The following is a 27,505-nucleotide window of genomic DNA, read 5'->3' as shown; positions in this document are numbered from 1 at the left end:
TTCTATACACCATCGGGGTAGAACCTGAAGTCACCTCCCCTGACTGTACAGCATAAGAGTGAATGTTGTTATATTCAGTGATGTCTCTCATGTATGATGCCAATATTTTCTACCTGATATAGCTGTTTGGGAATGTCTTTCCCTGAAATGATCTGAATGGCTAACACTACTATCAACATTTCATGTTTAATAAACAATCAGGCTTGGCCAAATACATATGTGTTAAACCCGATTTGGCAACTGGTCAAATTTGTTGATCCTGGCATTGGATCCTTGAACTGTGAAGGGAAACTTTCACTCATGTATCTGTTGCAAATTTTTCCAGGTCTGCCTCAGTATCCAACTACTATATACGGAACTGACATGATTTTATACCGATTGCTTCCCATGTTGCTTCTGGACTTTGAACAATGTGATAATAGTTTTTGCAAATTGTTCCAGGTAGGGGCCAGCATCTGCTGGGAGTACTGCCATCTTTTCATCTGGATTTGTTGGCCTGATCTCAACATCCATTTTAACTGGGAAGCAAGGGTGTGGATCTTTTGGTCCAGACTTATCAAATCTTTGCAGTTATTAATCCTACTCTTGTATTAAATCCATTCATCAAATGATTAACCAATATCCTTCTTTCTCGTCATATTTTTCCCTTCCCTTGAATTGGTTTTAATGCAGACAGTTGCTCTCCAGACCAGAACCATAGCCTGTGATCCCTGCACCAAGTTCCTTGCCCAATTACTTGTTCCGGCAATTCCAGAAAGAGCAACTTGGTCAATTTAAAACACGAATCAGGTAACTGAATCTCTGAGACTTTTAAGACAATGAATGCCAACTCATGATATACATTGTTATATAAAACTCTGTTTTTCTTGACTAAAACCAGTCAATTGGGAGTCAGGGTATCTGTCTAGAGCATTGGACAGAATCACTGACCACCGCCATTGATGCAACCACAGTTAGACTGAGAATAGGCTGTGGTAGTTCCCAACATGCTAGGGCTATCCAGACTCCAAGATCATCCACCACGCCATACCTCAGCTTCGGGTTTTTAGTATCACTGCCACTATTTTGTCCTGAAATGTCACATGGTGTCAATTAACCTCCAACCCAGTTTTGCAGGGATCAAAGGATTGGTTCCTAATTCCAGAGGTCCAATGGACACCAAGCATTCTGGGAGTGCAAGCTCAACTAACCATGTAACCTCACACTGAACATAAATCATCCTTATCTCTGGATTAATGTGAATCTAACCATTCCAGCAAATCTGTCGATCTAAATATTATCCCTAGTGGCAAAGTGACCTTGCCTGCTCCTTCAACCAGCTTCGTCCCCATCACTATGATGACCATGGTTATGGCCATAACCTGATGCCACTCCATGTTCCTACAACAAAAGAAGCACTGGGTTTGGCCTCACAACATGAACCATGCTGTTACAGTTCATTATAAATTTGAGACAAGCATACTCCAGTTTTACAGAACTGGGAAGTTGGCCTACATTTGCGGACACTCCTTTGGATGAGAATGTAATTGGGATTTCACATCCCCTCCTGCTTTGGGTTTCTCGACAAATTGGCTTCCTTTCAGGATGTTCAGGCAGTCACCCTTCTTATGTCTGAGTTCAGCACAGGCACTATCTTCATTTGGTTAATGTGGAACCATTTGACACACTAAGGCCATTGGAGAGCATAGACCATGTGGCTAGTGTCCACAATACTGTATAGGCCTCCATATGAGGCCTCAAACACTAGCACTATTGCATCATTCTGTACCTCCACGTGATTCCTAAAATACCACTCCTATGTTCTTTTTGGCATCAGCAACATTTTAATGTGCTGGTGTCTCTACCCAACGTTACAGACTGCTTGATCTGTACAGTTGCCATGGCCATTCCCACAAATCACATCTCATGTCTGCTGGTCTGACAGTGTCAGTATAAGGTGTATTGAAAACCTGCCTGTTAATAACTCATGCCCTTAGGCTTATTCCTCATATATTCATGAGGACCAGGGGTAATATCTCATTCCATTTCAGTGGTTGACCCATGAGCTCCTTCCACAGGAACGTTTTAATGGTTCTGTTCATGCACTCCACTGTTCCTGAAGATTCTGGGAGATATGCCACTTACCCACTATCCCTAACAACATTAAAGTGGTTTACATCACCTATCCCAGAAAAAAGACTTCCCTGATCAGATTCCACATATCAGGCAAATCCCATCTCAAAAACACTTCCTTTATAAGGATTCCTGCCATCCATTGAGCCAAGGCCAACCTACAGAGAAAAGCCTCCACCCATTTTGTGAAATTATCCTCTAGGACTAGGCAATACTTGTTTCCTCTTTCAGTCCTGGCAGATGAAAAATAATGTCAAACTGTATGGATCGCCTTGGCCCCTCTCCCCATCAGGTAACTCCCAATTCAAATGTACTGTTCCAGAGTTATTCTATAAACAGATCAAACATCTCTTCATACAGGCCTCCATATCCAATCTTATTCCCAGTTACCATATAACCTAGCTAAAATGTCCCCTTGTCCCCTCACTTCCTGGATGTCCCACACCAGGGCCTCCATGGACCAAATGCATTACCTTGTTGGTAATCCTTAAACACCACTCACTTATTCCTGCTTGAATAACAATCCTTCCTTCACTGTGATATCACTAGTCTGCCAGAGTCCTTTGAAATCCTTTCCTCCCTGTTTGCCTCAATGATAGCCTTTAAAATTAGGTCTCTATGCTGGTCTTTTGTCAAGTCCAGGAGAAGGAGCATGGATATTGTGCCTTCCTCATTTGCTATGGTTACCACGATCCCTGACTCATAAGGATCCCAGCTTAGCCCTTTTCCTGGCCAATTTGTCAGTTCTTTTATTCCCCTCCTTCAGCTATCAAGTGGCCTTTTTCTTATACTGGTTTTTCTTTTCTTTCCAATCATTTTTCTCTTTCTGCATCCATTTTCCTTTATTTCATTTTTGTTGGAGCTCCTTTGTTGGGCTTCGCCTACTTAAACCTGTTCCTTTAAGAAATGCAGGGCTGCTGTAACAAGTTTTGCATCTAGGTACCACTCACGCAAATTAAGCAAATGGGTTTAACCGTTTCAATTTGAAGAAACAATATAGTAAAACAAACCAATCTTTGGATGCTGTAAGGTTTCTTTAGCTGTATTTTCTTTCAGGAGAGCTATGCACCTGGACAATCGGGAGAACTTTACTGCCTTTGTTTAAAAGCGGAACTGCAGGATGATGGGTTTGTTTTAAGGAGAGACATGTCTTCTTACTTGAAAGAACGTAGATTTTAATCAGAAAGGAAGGAGGTGTTTATTCGACAAGAAAGCAAGCAAGGTTCTTGAGTAAGCTTTTACCTAATGGATGTAATACTATTGTTCTGGGTTTTTGACGGGGTCAGAGTCGTTTTTCCAGAGTTGAAATGTCTAATACTAGAGGGCATGCATTTAGGATGGGCGAAAATTAGTACTGCAGTTGCTGGAGATTAGAGTCAAGACTGTGGTGCTGGAAAAGCATAGCAGGTCAGGCAGCATCCGAGAAGCAAGAAAATTGACATTTCGAGCAAAGGTCCTTCATCAGGAAGGTCTTCTAACGTGATGGGGGAAAGTTAAAAAAAAAAGAACTTTTTTTTACATAGAGAATGGTAGGTGTCTGGAATGTGCTGCCATGGATAGTCATGGAGGCAGATACAGCAAGGGCATTAAAGGGGCTTTTAGGTAAGCACATGGATATGCAAGAGATGGAGGGATATGGACCAAGGGCGGGCAGAAGGGATTAATTTATTTTGGCATCATGTTCGACACATCATGGATCACAGGGTCCGTTCCTGTGCTGTACGGTTCTATTTTTTTCTATGTTCTATTTCCAAAGTCATGTGGAGGATCAAGCTGGTCATGAGGTTTCCCTCAGCTGAGGTGACCTCTCTCTGGGTCCATATAGCCATATATAGCTCAGCACACTCTGAACACAGTCAGACTAGATAGCATGGGGAATTCTTAGGGGATATGACCACATAGGTTACTGCCAGCAGCCAACTTGGCCTATTGGACACTCAGAGTTGAGGGCAACCTCAAGGCCATACACACTTCTTTCTGGATCATAATCACCGCATCCTTTCCCCCTTTACCACCGAGCTTGAACCATCCACAAGGATGAATCACCCTGCAACCAAACCACCCTTAGTGCCCCATACCCTTGCTACATTAACAAAAACAGAAGCAAATTCTGAAGAAGGGTGACTGGACCTGAAATGTTAATTCTGCTTTGTCTCTCTACAGATGCTGCCACCTGCTGAGTTTTTCCAACAAATTCTGTTTTTGGTTCATTAAGTGGTTTAATCTTTAGATCTATCCCATTCATGAACAAGGGCTACTGGGCTCACAGTGCCATGCATAATCCTGCCGTCCACTAAAAGTCTCGTTGGTGGGTGGTAAAGGTTACTCTGTATGTCAGTTTTCAGCAAAGACCAGAAAGTGGCCAGGAGGTGTCGCTAACAGATAGGATATTCCTTTCCCACATCAACATTGTGTGGGAGGCCTACATGCCCTCGTCAGGCCAGTCCACCTACTTCCTGCATCAGTCCGCACGAAAGCTCGAGTCCAGGGTCTAGGTTCAGGGTGAGATCCTAGTGGAATCTACGGCTCCTTTGGTGCGTGAAGTCTGTAAGTAGGATTTCAGTCAGATGAAGACATCTTCTCACTCCTCTGTTCATTCCCAATCCCCCTTTCCGGGGCAACTGAGACAGAGGGACCGCCATGTCTGCATCATCCTTGATAAATTCCCTGTCAATTCCTAAAACGATTGGACCCCAGACATATTCTGTTTTATATTCCGCACTGCCTTCCATTTCCTTTTCTCCATCGGCCCTCCTCGGATCAAACAGTCAATCCTATAAACTGAGCTCCCTCCTCTCTACCCCAGCTGAGTCTTCCTGGAGTTGATCTTTGAGTTGTAACATTTGCAGTAACTCCCCCAAGAAGGACCAAGTGCTACTTTTGACTTGCTGAGAACAGCAGTGAGTCAACCATATATTGCACTAACTTTTTGGAGGAACAGAACTCATCCATCCCTATGCCATGCACAGATGGGAGACGGAGGGACTATTGTGCAACCCTTCGGGCAAATAGCTCCGTGTATTTTGTTGGTCAGTAAACATAAATGCAAACTTATACTGGCCCTTCTTCGTCACTAGTATGGTCTGCCAGAAGTGACCAATTGGCTGCACTCAAAGCCCTGGACTGACGGCAGAAATTAGCTTTGATTTACTATTTGAATGAAGGATCTCTCCCTTGAGACTTTGAGAACTGGCTATTTGGCTGAAGCATCTTCAGTGTAATTTTTCATATGTTGTGGGCACATGGCGCAAGTGTGAGGGTGGTGGAACATGGTGCCATACACCACAAGTTCACCCTCTAGACTGAACATTTCTAATAAAAATAACAAACTGCCTGTCTTTGTACCTGTCTCTCTTTAAAACTAACCCAACATCTTGCAGTTCCGATTTTAAAAAAAGGCAGTAAAGTTATCTAAAATTCAAGGCAAGAAAGAAGTACTGAGAGTCTTTAAACACTGGTTGAGGGGATAAAGTGCAACAAAGCAAGACAGGGATACCATGAGCTAGCGAGGGGTCTGAGATAAACCCTGGTTGAATTCATATCATGGGCGCTTGTCCGTGTCAGCAAAGTGTCCTGGCAACAGCTTTACAATGTAAGGCGCAAGTGTGCTCCCAGGTGCTGTACTGAAACGCAGCCTTTATTCCTGATGAAGGGCTTTTGCCCGAAACGTCGATTTTGAAGCTACTTGGATGCTGCCTGAACTGCTGTGCTCTTCCAGCACCACTAATCCAGAACCTGTATTGTAAGTAGGTCAGAGACCTTTCATGAGGCTGTAGCTAGGCTGGTACATGTCCGATACAAACCTCTGGGATGGACAGTATGGGTAGTTGCTTCCCATGGAGCATAATCTGAAATGTTAGGGACTGCTGTCCAGGATGCAGGCCAACAGGAGGCAGCAGTGGGCTGGGAGCAGTGAGCAGATAGCCACTCTGCCTTTCAGGTACTGAATTTAGCTTCTATCCAGTGGATGGGAGAATATGAAACTGTGCCTCATTGACGTGATCTTAGGTACTAATAATAGCTTGGAAATACACGCAAATGGGTGCAAACAGTTCTCTCGCCACTTACGTGTGAGGTTCTTAGACCTTAAAATCTTGGTCGCAGAATTGGACTTCTTTTCTCAACGTCAAGAAACTCATTTTTATGATTTGATCGTAATTTTCGAACTGAGTCACCAATGCCGACATCATTCTGGGGCCGGGAAGATTCTACCTATTACTAAAATTCTGAGGAAAACTTTGGTTACTTATTTTCCTTCAAGATCCAAAGCTGATTTCCTCCACCCAAGTGAGATTTCATACCAGCTTAATGAACCCCTCAGTGTTAGGCCTTTCAGGTGCTTACACGATAAATGGGGCTGCTAGAGGTGGGCGCCGCAGGGAGTGGAGTGCAGTATTTCTCCCTCCAACTCTATTTTGATTTAATCCCTGCCCCACCCCACCCCACCCTCCACACTTCACTGTTTGATCACACAGCATTGCCCTTTGATGTGAAGGGCACTGCTCGGGTGTTTCCTTTCTTCCTGGTGGTGGAAATTTGAATAAAGATTCATGCACCTTGTGTCTTTCACTGTGTCTCACACCTGCACACACAAAATATGGGTGCTGGGGAAAAAATAAGCACTAAAAAAAATTAAATGGGGCTGCTGGTTCTTGTTGCCTATCCATCCTCATTAATATGAGAATTTCAGGACACTTATTGGTTACTCAAGTTCAAGTTCCATCGGAACTTGAGAAGCAGTCTGAGTCATTGCAGTGCTGGTGTCTGCGAAGCTGGTGAAACATATACTCCAGGAAATGGTTACCCCAAGTCTATAGAAGGTGCAGGTTATAAGAAAATGAATAAATACTGGACAGGATAGGAAGAAGGTACTGCAGAAATCCTCTAGCCAGTGGTACTCAGTAGTTATTATTCAGTTTGAGTAGCAGGGAGACTCACTCTTCCTTGGATAAACGTAAAGAAGAGTCAAAGTGCAGGCACCGTAGGAGATTTGAATGCAAATGGGAAAAAGAAAAGCAGAACTACAACAGTCATAGAGGATTCAATGGTTCGGAGCATAGACCAGCATTTATATAATCACAGCATAATTCCCAAATTATCCGTTGCCTCCCACATGTCAGGGTAAAAGGGTATCACTGAGTGTATACAGTATGTTGTGCAAGAAGGAGTACAGCCAAACACTATTGTCTACATTTAAACCATGTCAAAGCTGAAACAGGATTAAAGTCCTTCAGGCGTAGTTTCAAGAAATAGGGGAAAAAGAATCCAAAATGGGACCTCAAAGGTAGTAACCACAAGATTATTACAAGTGTGACGTGCCTGGTGCAGGAGGAAGGGGGTTAGATGCTTGGAACACTGGGAACAGATCTAAGGTAAGAGACACCTAACATAGAACAGAGAATAATGCAGGCCCTTCGGCCCTTGATGTTGTGCCAGCCTTTTATCCTACTCTAAGATCAGACTAACCTACATACACACTTCATTGTACTAACTTCCATGTGTCTATTCAAGAGTTGCTTAAATGTCCCAAATGCATCTCATAGTGCATTCCATGCATCCACCACTCTCTGAGTAAAGAACCTACTTCCCCTAAATCTTCATCTAATTACCTTAAAATTATGCCCCCTCATGCTAGACAATTCTGCCATGGGAAAAAAGTCTCTGGCTATCCACTCTATCTATGCCTCTCACCATTTTGTACACCTCTATCAAGTTACCTCTCAATGAGAAAAACCCTCGCTCCCTCAAACTTTCTTCATAAGACATGCCCTCCAGTCCAGGTAGCCCAACATTTCAACTCCCCCCTCCCACTCAGCCTAGGACATGGAGGTCCTGGGCGTCCTTCACCGTCGCTCACTCACCACCCGACGCCTGGAGGAAGAACGCCTCATCTTCTGCCTCGGAACACTTCAACCCAAGGGCATCAATGTGGACTTCACCAGTTTCCTCTTTTCCCCTCCCCCACCTCACTCCAGCTTTAAAATTCCAGATGAGCATTGTCCCCATGACTTGTCCTACCTGTCTATCTTCCTTTCCACCTATCCACTCCACCCTCCTCTCTGACCTATCACCTTCATCCCCACTCCCACTCACCTATTGTACTCTATGCTACTTTCTCCCCACCCTCCTCTCATTTATCTCTCCACCCTTCAGGCACTCTGCCTGTATTCCTGATGAAGGGCTTTTGCCCGAAACGTCAATTTTCCTGCTTCTTGGATGCTGTCTGAACTGCTGTGCTTTTCCAGCACCACTCTAATCCAGAATCTGGTTTCCAGCATCTGCAGTAATTGTTTTTACCTAGCATCCTGGTAAATCACCTCTGCACCCTCTCTAAAACGTCTACATCTTTCCTATAATGAGGTGTCTAGAACTGAACGCAATATTCCAAGTGTGGTCTAACCAGGACTCTGCAGAGCTGCAGCAAAACCTTACAGCCCTTAAAACTCAATCCTCCTGTTAATGAAAGCCAACAGACCATACTTCTTAACAACCCTCTCACCTTGGGTGGCAACTTTGAGGTACCTATGGACATGGCAGTATGGAGGAACGGAGGAAATTTGGGTACCAAGATTCTTACCTTTAACCCTGTATTCTGCATTCAAATTCAACCTTCCAAAGTGAACGACGTCACTTTTAAAGGTTGAACTCCATCTGCCACTTGACAGCCTAGTTCTGCATCCTGTCAATGTCCCATTGCTCCCAACAATAGCCCTCCATACTATTCACAACTCCACCAACCTCATGTCATTGGCAAACTTACTAACCTTACTTCCTCATTCAAGTAATTTATAAAAATCACAAACAGCAGAGGTCCCTGCAGAAAACCACACAGTCACTGAGTTCCAGGCTAAACACTTTCCATCTACTACCAACCTCTGTTTTCTATGGGCCAGCCAATTCTGTATCCAGACAGACAGATTTCCCTGTAGCCCATGCCTCCTTACTTTCTGAATGAACCTACCATGGGGAATCTTATCAAATGCCTTGCTAAAATCCAAGTACACTACATTCACTGCTCTACCTTCATCAATGTGTTTTGTCATATCCCCAAAGAATTCAGTAAGATTTGTGAGGCACCTGTACAAATGGATGGGTAGTACCTGAATAAAGCTGGAAGCTGAGAGGTCAACCAACTTTGTTGACAAGGATTTAAACTAGTGTGATAGAGATAGGTACCAGAAAACAGATCAGGGACAGAAAGATAAAAATAGCTGTAAAGTTAGAACTATCCCAAAAATTTCAGGGTCTAAATTGAGCAATAGTGCAAAATGCAACAAAAATGTCATACTTTGCATGCATTACAATATCCATAGTGTAAATGATTAAGTTAATAATGAGTTGCAAGCTACATGAGATTGCTTCAAGTGATGTACATTTAATGGCTGCCACAGATTGCACGCAAAGGTATTTACTGTATTCTGTGCAGGCAGTGAGATTACTTCTTCCTGCACTCAATGCAGGCATAGCTTCTCTAGTGTATGTGGGTGTCTGTGGTTCCGATGCTTTAACTAGTTTTTTAAATTCATGACATAAGATCGAAGTTACAACTGCTCTATTCAAGTCACAAGTTGCCTTCTGGGCAGACTTTTGTTGAGAATACCAGTGCACTGAGAGTGCAATTGCATTTCTCCAAACAGAGATTATATGGTGTTCCTTTAATAGAAACATAGTACAAAAACAGTTTGGCTATTTCTGATTACCAAGTCTTCAGGAATGATACCTGAAATAACTCCACAGAGGCCAGTATCCCGTTACCAAGTTACTCTTTACTTAGATGTGGACAGTCCTTGAAACTAATCCAACACCAACAGAGCCAGCTCTCAGAATGAGCAGGATGTCTGACACTCCTGTTTATCTTTTTTTCTTTTTTATTGTACAGAGTTGGATTCAGTACAGTAATGCTGAAATAAATCCACACAGGCTAGTGTCCCATCACCATGTCACCCTTTATTTACAGTCCTTGACACTGACACTCCTGTTTATACCTGTCAGCCTGGACTCCCTGATTGGACCAGATTAACAGCCCCAATCAAGGAATTAATACAGTCCTTGACACTGACACTCCTGTTTATACCTGTCAGCCTGGACTCCCTGATTGGACCAGATTAACAGCCCCAATCAAGGAATTAATATTCTATGAGGTCCAACTGGTTGACCTTGTTACAATCACTACAATAATGAATGATAAAAAGGACAAGATGCGGAAGTTCTGAACATGGATGATGTTACAGTGCTAAATTAAAGAAAGGACTTACTCAAGGTTCCAGGACTAAATCTATTTGACTTGTGCTGAGGAGTACAGAGAGTGTCATTACACTGTTGTGAGTTTTTTTTCTCAACCTCCAAGCAGTGAGAAGGTGAGAGATGAGCAAATCACTTCAAAGTTTTTTTTTAACAAAATTACTGATGTAATATCAAGAGACATGAATTATCTTAACATAGTCTGGGAAAAGAAAATGTAGGAAAGAAGAGCTTCTAATAACTGCACAAGAACATTTTCTTAATTAATATATTTCCAGTTCATCAAAGAAGAAAGCATTTTTGAAGTTGAGCGGACTCTAATATAGTGTTGATTGGTTAGGTAACATTGACCACAATATAATCTGGTTTAAAGCAGGCATGAAAAGAAGTATCTAAAGTGAAATTGCTCAAATGGAGAAAAAATGTCAGTGATTTGTGACGGAGCCTAGCTCAAATAGAGATTGAATAGATGATTTCCAGGACAAAGCACTCAAGAATGAGTTAGTTCAGGTATAAACTAGACTTTTTTTAAAGGGAAAAGGTAAAGTATCTAAAGCTTACATGGTCAGAATAGTAACTGAAATTAAAATAAAAATTAAGTTTAAAAAAAAAGGTCAATCCTGTGGGGACCCTCTTTCAATATGGTTAGCTATCAAAGCCTCCCAGGCAAAGTGCCCCCCTACTAGCTTGCTGTTTCTGGACAAAATGAGGACAGTTCGGGAATATTGTCAAAACCCAATAGTTATCAACACTGTTAAAGCATGGAGGGCAAATCAGCAGAGGGAAGGCAATTTTGGCAAAACATCTTCTTTTACACCTATAGTAGGAATGCCAGGTTTTCAACCGGGGATGATAGAGTCAGAATTCAAATGTTGGGCAGCTAGGGGTGTGTCTTGCATGGGCGATTTATTTGAGGGAGACACAATGATGCCCTCCAATCAATTAGCACGGAAATACGAGCTATCTAACAGAGACATCTTCTGTTTTTTTTCAAAGTTAGAGATTTTATTCAAAAATAAACTACACTTTTGATTGATCCCTACAAATTCGACATAGAGAGGAAGGTGTTGCATGCTAAGAGTACTCTTTCTGCTAGCACTTTATATCTTCAACTGGAGGTGCCTCCTCAGAGAGTTCGATCGACTCTGTAGGGTGTGGGAGAGAGAGCTAGGTGTTGAAGTCTTCTCAGAGTGATGGGAAGATATTTGAGAAAATGCAAGAAAGATATCAATTTGCAATTGGACCCATGCTTTACAATTGAAGATTCTCCATCGGGTCCACTTGGTTCCAGACCGTTTGTCAAAATTTAAACCAGGGGTATCTTCAACATGTCCTAAGTGCAAGGTCTGTACAGGCACTCTCACCCATTGTCTCTGGTCTTGTGGTAGGCTTCAAACATACTGGAGTGCTGTGATGGATGCAATGGAGAGGATTTTGGGTGTAAGGGTGGAGAAGGACCCAATCTCTCTTCTTCTCTGCCTGCCCAGTGTGTTCCCTGCAGACGCACATAAGAAAAGACTTTTCAATATCCTCACGTTTTGCGCAAGAAAGAATATCTTGCTAGGTTGGGTATCCGAAAACCCCCTGGGCCTGTCGGGTTTGCGGGGAAGATTTGTATGGTGCATATTCCGTAGGATTTTCTAACAAGTATGGTATACCACAAAACTGAGACTTTTTGTAAGACATGGCAGCCCTTTTTGGAATACCTGGACACAGATTTATCTGCCACACTAATAAGGGCTTTTATGTAGCCTTAATGATTGTGTTTTACGAGTCCGATAGGAGGAGGAACTGGGAACGTTTGAGAGTCTTGTTTGGCTGAGTTGAGTTATTGCTATCTATTAGTTTGTTATTGGTTATTATTAATTTAGTTAAATAGTTAGTTGGGTTTTTTAATTATATATTTTTCTATATAAATATAATTTGTACATAAAACATGTACATTTGTACATGAGGCGGGTTGGTTTTCTTGTGTTCTTTTTTGTACTGTTTTGAATTGTATTGTTTTGTATTTGTTATAGTATTTTAAAAATCTATTATTTTAGCAAAAATATATTTTTTAACAAAATGCCCTTGATCAAATATCAGAAGTAAAATCCAGTTAACAATCAGGAAGAATACGTAAAGGAAGAAATTTAAAATGATAATATGGGGGCAAATACAGGTTCTAAGCAGAGAATTAGAGAAATCTTGTCTATTTAAATAAAGGCTTAAAGAGAAGTTGAGAACCTGCTTAAAAAAGCATATGGGCTACTTGGATTTATACATATAAAAATATATTATAGAAACAAACAGACGATGCCAAAACTACTGACATCACTGATTAGGCCTCAGCTGGAGCATCTTGGACCAATTGGGGCACTACACTTCAGGAAAGATGCAAAGATACCAGATATGAGGGACTTCAATTTTGAGAAAATTGGAAAGTTGGAACAATTCTTTTTGAAACACTGAAACTTAAGAAATAACCTCTTCAGTAATTTCAAGATGTTTAGAAGTTTTGGTAGCAGGAATAGCAAAACAAACAAAGTTCCTCTGGTAAGCGGATCAATAACTTAAAACGTTGCCATGGAGCTGCTTTCTCATTAGGGACAGATAACTGGTTTAACCTGCAGGTCACCATGCCTCAAGTAAAAGGAGTGGTTGAGAAGGAGCGTCCTCCATGGTAACCTCAAATGGTACAGGAATTGAACCCACATTGTTGGCATTACTCTGCTTTACAAATTAGCCATCCAACAAACTGAGCTAAGCATCAATAATAGAGGTTGATTAAAGTCAAAATCACTAGAAAAACGTTGGAGCAGATGAAAATTATTGGCATTTGAAATATACTATCTGAAAATGTGGTGCAAGTTGATTCCATAAATAATTTAAAAAGAGAGTTATACAGGTGCTCGAGAATGAGGAACATACAGAATAATGGGGGGGGAAAAGGTCTTGTCTTGTGTTGGTCATATTTATTATTCTATGATTTTGATGATTCCATATTTAACCTAGATTGGCAGTATCAATTGGAAAAACAATAGGATGGCTGGTAGTAGAAATAGGGGATGATATTACACTGGTGTGGCATATCTTCTGTTGTTCTATATTTGGTGTTGAGAAATTCTAACAGTTATGCAGATGGAGTTTATCTAACCTAGGAATGCTTGATACTGACACTAGATGCCCAAAACACAGAATTTTCCATTTCTTATGCTAACTTTCTTTAAAAAATACACAAAAAGAACAGTGGGGGGGGAGGTTAGATAAATGCAAAAATAAATGAATGACACCATACTAGTTTCAAGATCCATGATTGTGCCTTCAACAGCAGGCAAACACGAAGAAAAAAACAGGACTAAAGGCAGACATGTTCTTTGAACCTGAGGGCTTGCACTCTAAAAATAAGTGATTACAGAGATAGAAACCTTACAGTGACTGTCGTTGGGAAAATGCTAGATTCCATAAGTGATGAACTATTTGCAGGACATTAGAAACTTATAACACAATCATATATAATCATAATGGTTTTACGAAAAGGAAATCATGTTTGCCAAATTTATTAGAGGCTTCTGAGAATGAAACAAGCAGATGGACAAAGAAGAACCAACAGATTTGTGTACTGGATTTCTAAAATGCATTTAATAATGTGCCATACAAAGTTCAGTATCAGAGATAATATCGATAGCGTATTTGCTAATTAAAAATACGAGTAATGGGATAAATGGATCATTTTCAGGTTTACAAATTATAAATAGTGTAGTGTTGTAGGGATCAGTGTTTGTACCTCATCTGATAATATCTATATTCATGATTAGATGAAGAGAGAGTACAGTGTAGCCAAAATTTCTGATGATGAAAAGTTGTGAGGACACAGAATCTGCAAAGAAATATAAATAAGTTAAATGAGCAGGCAGAAATTTGGCAGATCGTGTATAATTTGGATATGTCCAGTTTGGCTGGAAGAACAGAAAAATATGTTGTTTAAATGGAGAGAGATTGTAGAATCTTGTGGTAAAGAGGGATCTGGGAGTCCTTATAAATTAATCAAGATGGCATTCTTTCTAACAACTAATTAACAGATTAAATACAATGTTAGCCATTATTGCAAGGGGCATGGAGAATAAAAGTCAGAAAGTATTGGTCACTACGACTGATACTGCCACGGACAAGCATATGTGCAAAAGGCAGATCGGTGAGGGTGAGGTCATGTATGATTTCCTCTCCTGTTGATTCCCCCACCATCTGCCACAGGCCGAGTCTAGAAGCTCTGTCCTTTAGGACTAGGCCATCTTGATCAGTAGTGGTGCTACCAAGCCATAGCTACTCCACTAAGAGTACATTCTGTGTCTTTTCCACCTTCAGTATTTACATTGTGATGTTCAAAATGAAGGAGTACTGATTCATCAGCTGACACGGGGAGGGTGGGGGTGGGATGGTGGGGAGGAGTTGCAGTATATGGTAATCAACAACAGGTTTACTTTTCTACGTTTGACCTGGTGCTATTAGACTTAATAGAATCCAGAGTCAACATTGAGAACTCCAAGGGCAACTCCCTCCTGACTATATACCACTGTGCCATCACCTCTGCTAGGACTAGATCTTTTCTGCCAATGGGACAAAACATACTCAGAAATGGTGTTGGTGATATCCGGGGTATTGTCTGTAGAATATGATTCTGTGAGTATCATGTTACTGCTTGACCAGTCTGCAGTACTGACAGTCAGCAGCAGCTTCTTTTCATTGCATGTAATTTCCCCTAAAGAACTGGCAATTGGCTAGATGTTTGCCTAAAAAGCTATTACGTCAGCCAATACTGTAGGTTCAGCTTACCTGCAAACTAGTTATCAAGAGGATTGTGCTACCTTCCTTGATGGACCAAGTACAGGTAAGTTGTCATCCCTGCACCTGTTAAATTTAAGCCCACAGTCTCTTTCACAATGTGTCATTACATAATTACAACATTTAAAATGCATCTGGATGGGCATATGAATAGGATGGGTTTACACTGCTGGCAAATGGGACTAGATTAATTTAGGATATCTGATTGGCATGGACGAGTCAGACCAAAGGGTCTGTTTCTGCGCTGTACATCTCTATGACTGTATGTGCACATTTCTCATTTGTTACAAAGCATGATCTCAGTCTCACGGGAATGAAGTGGCAGAACATGAAACTAAACTTGAAGACTTCAAGCTTTGCAATACAAATGGCAATGAAGTCATCATTAAAAGCTGTTGGTCTGGCCATGTCACTCGTTGCTTGATTATAAATTTCCCAAGTTTATCTCTAATGCCAAGATGTAGTACATATATTGAAATAAAGGTAGGCAGAGAAAACTCAATTAAGATACACAGAAGTTCATCCTCAAATGTTGCAATATTAGTTCCAACACCTGGCACAACATAGTTAATATCGCTAGGGGTTGATTTGAATTAATTTAAATGCAGGTTGCTTGATGTGTTAGTTAAATACTTGGTGTACAAGATAACACGGCTGTATTTCAATTAGATATTGATCATTATGTGCATTCAAAATGAGCTCTTGTGCTTCTCAGCACATCACATCTGAGACTCATCTGTCGATTTGACTGGCAATTTGATCATCACAACTTGATTTACTCTTACCACTGGAAATAGGTGAAATGGCATCTAGTGGGTCTGCTTCACAAATCTATTTTCGTGTCTGTCATTTTACAATTGTAGGGACATTAGAATTAGAATTAGGTTTTATTGTCACATATACTCAAGTACATGGATTCAGATGTACTGTGAAAAGCTTATAATTCATTTGGTGCAAAATCTTAGTAAAGAATAGAAAAATAAAGAAACTAAGTTAAATGTTCAACATTACAGTTCTTGTCGAAAGTAATAAATAAGAAATCAAGTTAGAAGTTCCAAATTACTATCCTTCTTTAGCCATGGGTCTGCAGTCACCTCCGTGCCACTTTCCCCATGAGGAATCGATTTCTCTCCTGCACTGGGCTCAATCTCTTGATCCCCGTACCTCTGTGCTGCTGCATCACCACTGCCTGCATCCAGGCTTTCAAACTACATTGACACAGGCTGCCAGAGTCACCCCTGGTCCTGTTCCAGGTCCCCAGCCACTTCCACGATGTTCCGATTGCCAGAGTTCTGTTTGGGCACACCAATCACCTCATGGCCAAACGGCCAAGTCCCCGCTCTGAGCCCCCAGCCATTGCCATCACTGCTACTGCCTCCAAATACTACTAAACACAAATGAATTGGGTAAAATGGCTGCGTTATTATCCCAGCCAGTGTTATTATGGATCAAGTCAGATCCCAGACTAAAATCTGGCTTGGTAGATGATATTGTATTTTATTTTTGGTTTAACAAGGTTGTCTTTCACAGAAACCCAAGCATAGAATGCTATAGATTTGGTTTTGACATTAACACAGAATTTTATTACACATAAGAAATTAAAATCAAAATGGAATAAACCAAACTATTTACACAAAGCACAAATGTAAAGATTTCAAAACAAACAATAAATAAAATCCCATTAATCCAAAAAGCACTCCTTCACAGTATTCACACCATGGAAAATTCCCTTTTATATCACAGTGAGAATTTGACTTAACTGTGGCTTCCATTCCCATCTCAATAATCTGTTCAACTTTTCCTTCAATCTTCATACAAATAAGCTTAGTCTTTCTCAGCTTAAAAAACAAACTCTTCAGGTTTTTAACCAAACTGTTCTGGTCTAGAACTTTAAACTCCATACACTGAGTCATCTTTAAAACTACCTCCTTTGTTTAGGCGAAAGTGTCTTACACATCAAACGTCAGCCAAGACTTCTGTAAAACTGAAACCAAAAGGTTTCTCCAAGATATGGGTGTTCCCCAGCATTAAAAAAAAACGTCAGGAGCCTTCTACCTGAAACTTGATGTACAACTGTTTACTCTGTTTGCTCATAAAATTCTTCCAATGAAGACAAACCTTATTACTTCCCAGGAACTCTCTCTCTCACACATTGTGTTTTAAACTAAATCACTGTGGCTTCAGAAGTACCTGTGAGTTAACCATTAAACCTTTTCATAGATGCAGACCAAATTCATATGCCACTAGGTCAAAATTCCAACAGGAGAATCGATGTTTCAGGCATGAGCCCTTCTTCAGGAATGCAGGAGAATCGATGTTTCGGGCATGAGCCTTTCTTCAGGTTTCCTGAAGAAGGGCTCATGCCCGAAACGTCGATTCTCCTGCTCCTTGGACGCTGTCTGACCTGCTGCGCTTTTCCAGCAACACATTTTCAGCTCTAATCTCCAGCATCTGCAGTCCTCACTTTCTCCTATTCACATTTTTTTTTACCAATTAAGCACTTGATATAAATATTTCATTGAAAACTCATTATAAGAAACCTGCAGGATCTCTTTGACCTCATAAAAAGCACTTGTGAAATGTCTGTTCAACACTCAAGCTGCTACCTACTGTTTTGTATTGTATAATCACGTGGCATTAGACAATCTGGTCACCAAATTCACTCTACATACTTTGAACTGTTTTTCAGTAAATGGAGATCTTTCATCAAAATAAAAATTTACCAAAAATGAAGTCTTAAAATTGGAATTTATCTACTTATTATACTAATATCAAACATAGAATTGATACTTTCCCCAGACTCATATTTTTGTAACTGCATTTATACCCAGCTTTTATGAACCAGGCCAGACCTCCTCAACACATTTCAAGATAGTAGCCCAAACCATATCTTTGCTAGTTGCTTTAAGCAAGTGTATGGTGGATATTCCAGGAGTGATGCAGCCAGCATCACTGAATTTATTTGCAAAATTACCAAATCAAACACAAACAAATGATAAAAGAATACAGAATAACTTACACTATCCCAACGTAATGATGCTGTTCCAAATTCTTGCAACAATCCAGAGGAAGTGGTGAGGGCTAGTACAATTGCAACATTTAAAAGGCATTTGGATGGATACATGAATAGGAAGGGTTTGGAGGGATTTGGGCTAGGTGCTGGCAGGTGGGTCTACATTGGGTTGGGATGTCTGCTCTGCATGGACGGGTTGGACCAAAGGGTCTGTTTCAGTACCGTACATCTCTATGACTCTATGACTATAACATCCCTTGGCAAAGAAAGGTAAAATCAAACACAGGGTCTTACAGGAGAGAGAGACAGGGAGATGGCAGAGAGATTCAGCATGGAACACCTTCTTCAATGTTGCTACTTCTTGGACCAGCAGCTTCAAAACCGACTGACTAGCAGCTCTGAACCCAAACCAAACCAGAGAAAAACTGAGATTGAAAAACTGGCCACTCTGCCTTCATTGTACAAGTGTTTTTTTTTAAACTTGAAAGTCTTTTGCTTGAGCCAGTATTTATTAGCTATGATCAAATTGGCCCTAAAGCCCATCCATGCCACACTTCTCGGCAACTCTGTGTTTAATACCCTTCTGAAAAAGAAACTAAAGACAACATAACCTTGTTAAAGGTGCAACATCATCACACCAGCTGTCTAATAAAAGTGTGTTACATTTCTCCACTAGTCTAGAGAGATCATGCTAGAGTTTTGCATTAAAACTTGCTTTTCCAAGAGTGTTATTTTGTTTGGAGATTAAAATGACTGCCAAAGGCTTGAAAAACTTCATCCAAAGCATCTGTTGCTTGATTTAGCCATTGGCAAGCTATGCATCATCTATACTTCCAAATGATTACATAAATATTTATTTGCTCAGCTTCTGATTTACTATCTTGTTTGGAAACAATTATGTATCTTAAAAATGTTTTATCTGAGATGCAAAATTCTGTTTGCCCCATCTTACAAATTAAATCTTCCTTTGAGCAGTGGTAGGAGAGAAGGCAATTCATGACTCTCAGCAAAAATACATCCCAGTAAGGAGGAGAAATTCTAAAAGAGGTTTAAACCAACCATGGCTATCTAAGGAAGTTAAGGACAGTATTATGTTGAAAGAAAAAGCATACAATGAGGACAAAGTGAGTGATAGCCCTGAAGACTGGGATAAATTCAAAATCCAGCAAAAGTAGGACTAAAATGCTAAAAGACAGAAAATAATCTTTGAGGGCAAACTAGGGAGGAATATAAAAACTGATAATAAGAGCTTTTTTCAATACAAAAAAGGTAGAGAGGTCAAAATGAAAAAAAAAGCCCTTTAGAAAATGAATGTGGGGAGATGATTATGAGGAATAAGGAAATAGTAGAGAAGTTGCAGTTAAGACTTCCCTATTCTTATTCTTCAACTCTCTTGAAATACCTCAAACATACAATTAATATTAAAGAACGGGGGCGGGGGGGGAGAATAGGTATCATTACCATCACTAGAGAAGTAGTATGAGACAAACCAATAAAGCTAAAAGCAGGTAAGTGCCCTAAACATTGCATTCTATAACCTTAAAAGAGATAGCCACAGAGATAGTGCATGCATTAAATGTAATTTTCCAAAACTTCTTGGATTCTGGAGAGTACCAGGGTATTGGAAAACAGCCAATGTGACACCTCTATTCAACTGGGAGGAGAGAACAAAGCAGGTAACTGTATGCCAATTAGCCTAACATCTAATGTTGGAAAATTATTGGTATCAGTAATTAAGAAAGTAGTAGCAGACCATTTGGAAAATCATAATCTAATTAAGCAGAGTCAACAATGGTTCATGAAAGTGTCTGACTAATTTATTAGAGTTTTTTGAGGAAGTCTCAACAAGAATGAACAGAAGGGAACCAGTTCTATAGGGTTATAGGGTTAAATCATAAGAACTCATAGTGTTGAATGTAGAATATAGCATGGATAGAGAATTGGCTCATGGGCTGCAAACAGAAAATAGGGATAAGGATTTGTTTTTCAGGTTGGCAAACCATAACCATTGCGGTTCCACAGGGATCATTGTCGGGATTGCAGTTGTTCACAATAGATATTAATGATTTGGAGGAAGGAAGTGTAGCCAAATTTGCCCATGACACAAAAATAGGTGGAAAGAGGGGTACAAGCAGTTTAGTGAGAGATATCGGTGGATTAATTAAATGGGAATAGTGTATAATGTGAGAAAATGTGAAGTTGTTCATTTTTGGAAGGGGGAACAAAAGAACAGAATATTATCTAAATTTAAAAGAATTGCACATAAATGCAACACAAAAAAACTTGGGGGTATTTGTGCATGAAACATAGAAAGCCAACACACAGCTGAAGCAGGTAATCAGGAAGGCTAAGGGAATGTTGGCCCTTATTTCAAGAGAGTTGAAGAATAAGAATAGGGAAGTCTTAACTGCAACTGTACAAAGTGCCGGTGAGATCAGTTCTGAATTTCTGTGAGCAGTTTTGGTCCCTTATTGAATAAAAGTTATTATTTCATTGAAGGCAGTCCAGAGAAGGTTCACTACGATGGTCTCTGGTATGCAGCCCTTATTTTATAAGCAAAGTTTGAACAAGGTGGGACTTTATTCATTGAAATATAAAAGAATGGGAGATGATCTTATTGAAATATATCGGATTCGTAAGGCATTTGACAGGGTAACAGCTGAGAGCATGTTTCCTCTGATGGAAGGTTTTAGGACCAGGCTCAGAAAAAAGGGGTGCTGATTTAAGCCTGAGATGAGAAGGAGCATATATTTTGACTTGAATCTTCTTCAATCGTTGAAGGCATCAACTTAAAGGTGGTAATCAATTGGTTACTGAACATCCAGTCATGCAACAACTGGTCAAAGAACAACAGGCAGATGATTTTAGGGCTCTCTAAACTCAGGTCAGAACCCAAACAAATGTCAGAATTTATCAAGATTAATAATGTTGGCAGAAATTCATTTTACAGCGTCAGCAAGTTGGAAACGTGCAACTGTACTGAATTGGTCGAAATGTTTTCCACTATTATTAACAATGAAGAGAGTTCAGATTGCAAAAACAAGTAAGGTATGTGCAAACACACAAGCAATCAGACAGCCAATAATACCCAGCTTGGGTATTCTATACTGCACTAGGCCAAGTAGGCCCTGTAGATTCCAACCAAGAGGATGGTAGCAGCAAATCTGCCAAACAGCTCACACAACGTAATTATGAGGATACATCTTACAACAATAAAGACATTAAAAAGTTACAGCCCAATTGATTTTAGCTCAAGAGGAATGCATGAATGTTACAGACTGGTACATATAAAAGCATAAACTTCTTCTCTCTGTGCTTGGTATCCAGCAGCTGTGAGGTTCAAGTTGTCCATCTGTTGCCTTTTGGTGCTCATTGGCTTCTCAGACAGGATGTGACATTGGATTGCTCTGTCTCACGTGGAATTATAACCATACTCACATGATAGTTTCAATAATATTTTTTGCAAAACATTTTCAGATGCGATATAATATTAATATAGTTCCGCCCAAGGGTCCTGGCCTGTTATAAACTAACTGAGCCTACTACTGAAATTTATAAACCTTTTCCTTAATTTTTTCATTCACAGTATATGGATATTAAGGTCAGCATGGGAGCAAGCTGGAGAATTAAAATGATAAAGCTCAGGGTCACACATTCAGACTGAATGAAGGTGTTCCACAAACTGTCTGTCGCTGGTCTCCCGAATGCAGAAGACACCAAATCATGAGCAGCAAATTAAATTGAAATAAGTATAGTCATTCCTCCGTATCCGTGATGGTTCTGTTCCTGAGAACCCGTGAATGATGAAATTCACGAGTAAGAAGCTCATTTAAAAATAAGTTAAAAATTGCAGATGTTGATTTTGTTGTTAATTACTTTTTGGCACAGGTAGGCAAATTTGTAATTCGCAGATACAAAATTTACAAGCAAAACTCTGCTTCAAATGCAAAGAGCAACTTGGGGCCTTGGACAATGAGAAGGGAGGAGATGAAAGGCCAGGTATTGCAAGTTCTACACTTCCAAGACAAAGTACAGTAGAGAAGATTTAGGTTTTATTGTCACACGTACTCAATTACTGGGGTACAAGAGTACAGTGAAAAGTGTACAATGTCATCAAATATAGTGCCAACTTAGGGACCAAGTATTTAGCTACAAAAAATTAGTTGCTGAAATAGAAAAGTAAATAAATAAATTAAAATGTTCAGCACTACAGTCTTCTTAGTATCAAGGTAAAAAAATAAAGAAATGAAGTTTAAAAATGTTAAACATTACAGTCCTTTCCTAAGCCATGGGCCTGCAGATGTTCCCAGCTGGCTTTTTCAAAAGGGTTTGCTCTCCTCTGTGCTGGGCTAAGACATGCCTGTGGGGAAAGTGAGGACTGCAGATGCTGGAAATCAGAGTCAAGAGTGTGGTGCTGGAAATGCACAGCAGATCAGGCAGCATCTGAGGAGCAGAAGAACAGATGTTTTGGGCATACGCCCTTCATCCTGATGAACAGCTAATGCCTGAAACGTCAATTCTTCTGCTCCTCGAATGCTGCCTGACCTGCTGTGCTTTTCCAGCACCACATTCTCGACTAAGACACGCCTGTGCTTGCCTTCACTGCCGCCGACCTCGATCAGGCATGCCAGGCTTCACCGCTGCTTATAAGGCTTCTGCCACAATCGTTGCTGCCATCTTTTGCCACAGCCTCAATGTTGACCGCCATTGCTGCCATCCTTCGCCACCAGCCCCAGCGGCTGCTACATTCTATTGCTGCGTTAATCACCTTGCTGCAGAGTCCAGCTCTGGTACCACTTCGAATATCGATAAAACTGCAATGTCACTGACTGTGATCCATCACCTCGTGACCTATCGTCAATGTCCCCCAGCCACTGCTTGTTGCCTCCATGACTGAGCTCTAAAGATTAAAGATCGAAAAAAGAAAGAAAAAGTGCAAGAAAAGAAGAAAGAAAAGCGGTTTGAGTGGATGACTTCCAGTGAGGAGCCCTACTCAACCGCCAACTTGACAAGGTAGGGGGTATTGGGATGATTGGAAAGTTGATTGATGTACATGATGGAAAAATCCTTACAGAATGCTGTAATTGGAGGGCAGGAGAAAATCTGGTAGTTGCACCATGCTGGAGTCGATGGAAAAGGCAAAGGCTGACCCATTGAACATGGAGGCTGATGGGTAAAAAGTGAGGACAAGGTAAATCCTATCATGGTTCTGGGAGGGAATGGAAGGGATAAGAGTATAGTGTGAGATGAAGGTTCATAGTATATTGTTATTAAATGGAACATGTCTTCTAAACTCAAATTCAATGGATTTTTGTTTTTTGAGTTGTTTAAGTGTCATGAACACTTTTTAGCATTGAATCGAAAGAATATTTCCAAGATATGATGCAACTAAGCTAAATGTTTAGAAAAGCTATCTGATGAGATAATTGTGGAAGACCATAAGATCAACTGTTTATTAAGTTGAGCTTTTACAACCGAGAGAGACAGACAGATGAAAAGACCAGAGATCAGAAACAGATTCGGTTCAGAAGATCCATACTAGAAGATGTGCTGTTTAAAAACTGCCAAGCAGTCCAAGTAAATGGTGGAAGCCAAACGTGTGAAAAGTTATTCAATATTCCTGTGCCCACGTCTCGAGAAGAGACAAGAGTGTCACACTCTAGTGAACACACAAAAATTCACTGAAAGGAAAGGCTTGTGACCTTTTTGTTAAGAAAAAGATTAGAGTGCAGTTAGGTGTTTTACTTAACTGAAGTTGCATGTCCATAAAGGATATTGTTGGTGAAAAGGGCTGAATCCTTATTTTGCTACAAGGTTTGTGAAGGTTTGTAGCTCAGGTTGAAATGACATCACCACAAACCCCAGGAACCCCATCCAGGACAAACATAAAAATAGAAAGCAGGAGACAACAGCTTCACTTCACTTGGAGGTCGCCACTGATGATGTTACCTACCCAGGTAATGAAATGTCTGGATATCAAACCTACAGCTCAGCGAGCAAACCTACACCCTTATTTTGCTGTTTATGATAAAATATTTCAAAATTGTTTTCTATAAAATCATTTTTTCTTTTATTTTGGGCAACAGTTATGTTCTTTTATTAAAAGCTGATTAGTATTTTTGTCTAAATATGTTCAGTAACTGACTATCACAGTAACCAAATTGCAAAAATAAAACTTTTGTTGTTTGAAGTCAGTTTTCACTAAGTAGTATTAGTATTATTTCATTAAGTATTTCCAGTATTACCATCAATGTGGATCATAATAAGTGCATGAAACAGAAGAATTTACCTTTCTAGCCATGGTCTGCTATAAACTGCAGCAAAGTAGTTAAAGTTGGAAACTGGATATTCTCTGAGAGAAAACAGAAGGAAAAGAGACATTCAAAATCATGAAGAGTTTGGACAAAACAGTTAACAATAATGTGTTCCCATCAACAGAAAGGTCAAGCAGATACACTATTCAGGGTGATTGCAAAAAGAATCATTGACAACAAGGACTCTCAGCAACTTTTATAAATGCACCACATAAAGCATTCTAACTGGATGCATCATGGCTTGGTATGGCAACTGCTCTGCCCAGAACCATAAGAAACTACAGAGCTGTGAACACAGCCCACTCCTTGACACAAGCCAACCTTCCATCTATTTATTCCATTTATACCTCTCGCTGGCTCGGAATGACAGCCAATATCATCAAAGGCTCCTCCCATCCCATATATATTCTCTTCCATCAGGCAGAGGATACAAAAGCTCAAACACACGTACCAGCAGGTTCAAGAACAGCCTCTTCTCCGATGTTATTAGACTTCTGAATTGACCTCTCAAAATTTCAAATGTAATGTTGACCTTGCTTTTTGCACACATTCTTTACAGCCGTAACTTTGTACTCCGTGTTCTGTTCCGTCAGCCTTAGATCTTTGTCTGGCATAATCTGCCTGTATTGCACGAAAAACAAAACTTTTCAATGTAGGTAGCACGTGTGACAATAATAAATAAATCCAATCAAAATCAATGGGGACTTTTTGCAATATGTTGCCAGGATCTGGAGTGCACTGCCTCAGAGTATCCTGGTGACAGATTCAACTGAGTCATTCGAAACAAAATGATTATTTGAACAATGAAAAACGATGTGCAATTATGGGGAGAATACAGTGGAAGGGGACGAGATGAGTCCCCATTGAGCCGACACAGATTTGGTGAGTTAAATGGCGTCCTCCAGTATAATCATTTTGAATGTGTGATACCAGTTTGACAATGGCACAAAGAGGAGAGTCTCTGGATTCTTAGCCGCCATCACCTGGGAAACGACCATCTGTTTGAATCTGAATCCAACCGTCACCACGTGCACAGAGCATGCGCCTCTGCTTCGGTTTGGCGAGTGGGCCGGAAGTTACGTTGATCAAGGAGGGAGATTCGAATGTTGGGGTTAAACATTCAAAAATCAAACGGGTCAGAGAGCCAGATAAACGGAGCGGTGCGAGCCCAGGAACCGGATAAACGGAGCGGTTCGAGCCCGGGAACCGGATAAACGGAGCGGTGCGAGCCCGGGAACCGGATAAACGGAGCGGTGCGAGCCCGGGAACCGGATAAACGGAGCGGTTCGAGCCCGGGAACCGGATAAACGGAGCGGTGCGAGCCCAGGAACCGAATAAACGAAGTGGGGTGAGCCCGGTAGCCAGGCAAAAGGAACGGGTCGGGTTGGTTTGTTGAGCCGCGGAGATGGGGGTTGGTCCCGGGTAAACGGAGCGGGACCTGAGATGTCCCGTTCGACCCTATACAGAGAGACATCCCGGGCTGGGGTGCGGTGGCGTTTCAGGGGGCAAAGTAGGTAATTAGTATAGAAACGTTACTTTCCTTCGGCCATTGGTGCCGGGCACAGGGAGGGGCTGATGTGTCTGCTCTCGGTTAATGGATGTGGTTGTTTGGGGAGTGGGGTGGGAGGGAGAGAGAGAGAGAGACGGAGGCACTCGATCTATACTGAAGCAGGATCTGAGGCCCAAGCGGCTCTACCCCAGTATGTTTTTGAAATGGGCGGATGAAATCTCGGCTGAGCAATGATGGGTTAAACCTGGCTCTGTTTTCGGTCTGTTCGTAGCTTATTGTCTACCGCACCTTTGGTACTCTATAATATATGAGTTGCCTGCTTTGGAGAGCTGTCATGTTAGTTTTATGGGATCCACCAGAGAGGGCGAAGGGGCTCTCGGACTAATCGGGATCCTTCAATAATACACTGAAAACCGCCAAATGAAGACTAACCATGAATGATACTGCCATAAGTTCAATAATGACCCTGAATTCATAGCATGTTTACACAATGACAGGGTTTTCAGCCCATCTAGTCTTTGCCAAAATGTTGCGTTATTCTAAATTGAAGAACTGTGGATGCTGGAGATCTGAAACAAAAGCAGAATTTGCTCAAGAAACTTGGGCAGCATTAGTAGGAAGAAAGCAAAACTACCCTTTTGAGTCTGGTGACTCTTCATCCTAGCAGCTAGAATTTGTTTTATAAAGCAGCTAGGAAAAACTTAACTCTGCTTTCTCCTCACAGCTGTTGAGTTTCTCCAGCAATTTCTGTTTCTGTTGAGTTGTTTATGTTCCAGGACATTAATCACCTTCTTGTTCCAGCAGCTAGTCTTTGCTTTTGGGATCGTTCATTGGTCACGGGCTGTGCAACAAAGGTATAAAACAGATAATCTTACATTCTGCTTGTCTTCTGCTTTTTTTCGCCACATTCATTTTTGCATTTATGCTGACTTTAGTGCCTTGTTGATGTTACATTTTGGACAACTGAAAACTGTCAATCATTCTGAGATCCCTCTCTGGTCTTCCTTCGATCTTGTACTCCAATGGACAAAACACTTGACTACTGAAACTTTCTTGACACTGTAGATTTTCTTGGATAATTCTGTATTGCAACTTTGTGTTGCTTTTTAAAAAACCTTAACTGCAGGAAAGGTAAGAGAGGTAGGCAGGTAGTGCAGGAGTCTACTGTGGCTATCCACATTTCAAAACAAGTATGCTGTCTTGGAAAATGTAGGGGGTGATGGACTCTCAGGGGAGTGTAGCATGAACAGCCAAGTTTCTGGTATCCAGGCAGGTTCCAAGCGATCGATTGTGATAGTCAGAGGCACAGACAGATGTTTCTGTGGCAGGCAGCAAAAAATCACAATGGTGTGTTGCCTCCCTGGTGCCAGGATCAAGGATGTCTGAGAGCGTACAGAATGTTCTCAAAGGGGAAAGGGACCAGCAGGTCATTATACACATTGGAACCAATAACATAGGAAAGCAAAAGGATGAGATTCTGAAGGGAGAATA

The 27,505-nt window shown here is 40.9% G+C and overlaps 2 protein-coding genes across 6 annotated transcripts in view; one reads left to right on the top strand and one right to left on the bottom strand.

The window, feature by feature from the left end:
• The window catches only part of LOC140491490 (E3 ubiquitin-protein ligase RNF38), a 399,192-nt gene extending 373,608 nt beyond the window's left edge, over window positions 1-25,584 (bottom strand). Inside the window, exons 1-3 of one of the 2 annotated variants that reach the window (XM_072589767.1) lie at window positions 25,488-25,584; window positions 24,956-25,125; window positions 24,480-24,542 (exon numbers count right to left, since the gene is read on the bottom strand). The gene's annotated coding sequence lies outside the window, so the exon portion shown is untranslated. Of the gene's footprint in view, window positions 1-24,479; window positions 24,543-24,955; window positions 25,126-25,434 lie in introns of both variants that reach the window. The other variant, XM_072589776.1, reaches the window with a different exon arrangement.
• Window positions 25,554-27,505, top strand: part of melk (maternal embryonic leucine zipper kinase) — an 84,875-nt gene continuing 82,923 nt past the window's right edge. Inside the window, exons 1-2 of one of the 4 annotated variants that reach the window (XM_072589703.1) lie at window positions 25,555-25,852; window positions 26,819-26,868. Coding sequence is in view for 1 of the 4 variants with exons in the window: in XM_072589693.1 (XP_072445794.1) it covers window positions 25,948-26,014; window positions 26,819-26,868 (117 nt within the window). In the remaining 3 variants the exon portion in view is untranslated. The other 3 variants (XM_072589714.1, XM_072589693.1, XM_072589723.1) reach the window with 3 other exon arrangements.

Source organism: Chiloscyllium punctatum, chromosome 2 (assembly GCF_047496795.1).
Source record: "Chiloscyllium punctatum isolate Juve2018m chromosome 2, sChiPun1.3, whole genome shotgun sequence".
In the NCBI taxonomy this organism is placed as follows: Eukaryota; Metazoa; Chordata; class Chondrichthyes; order Orectolobiformes; family Hemiscylliidae; genus Chiloscyllium; species Chiloscyllium punctatum.
Note: the sequence above shows the minus strand (reverse complement) of the source record. Positions and strands in the feature narration are given on the sequence as shown.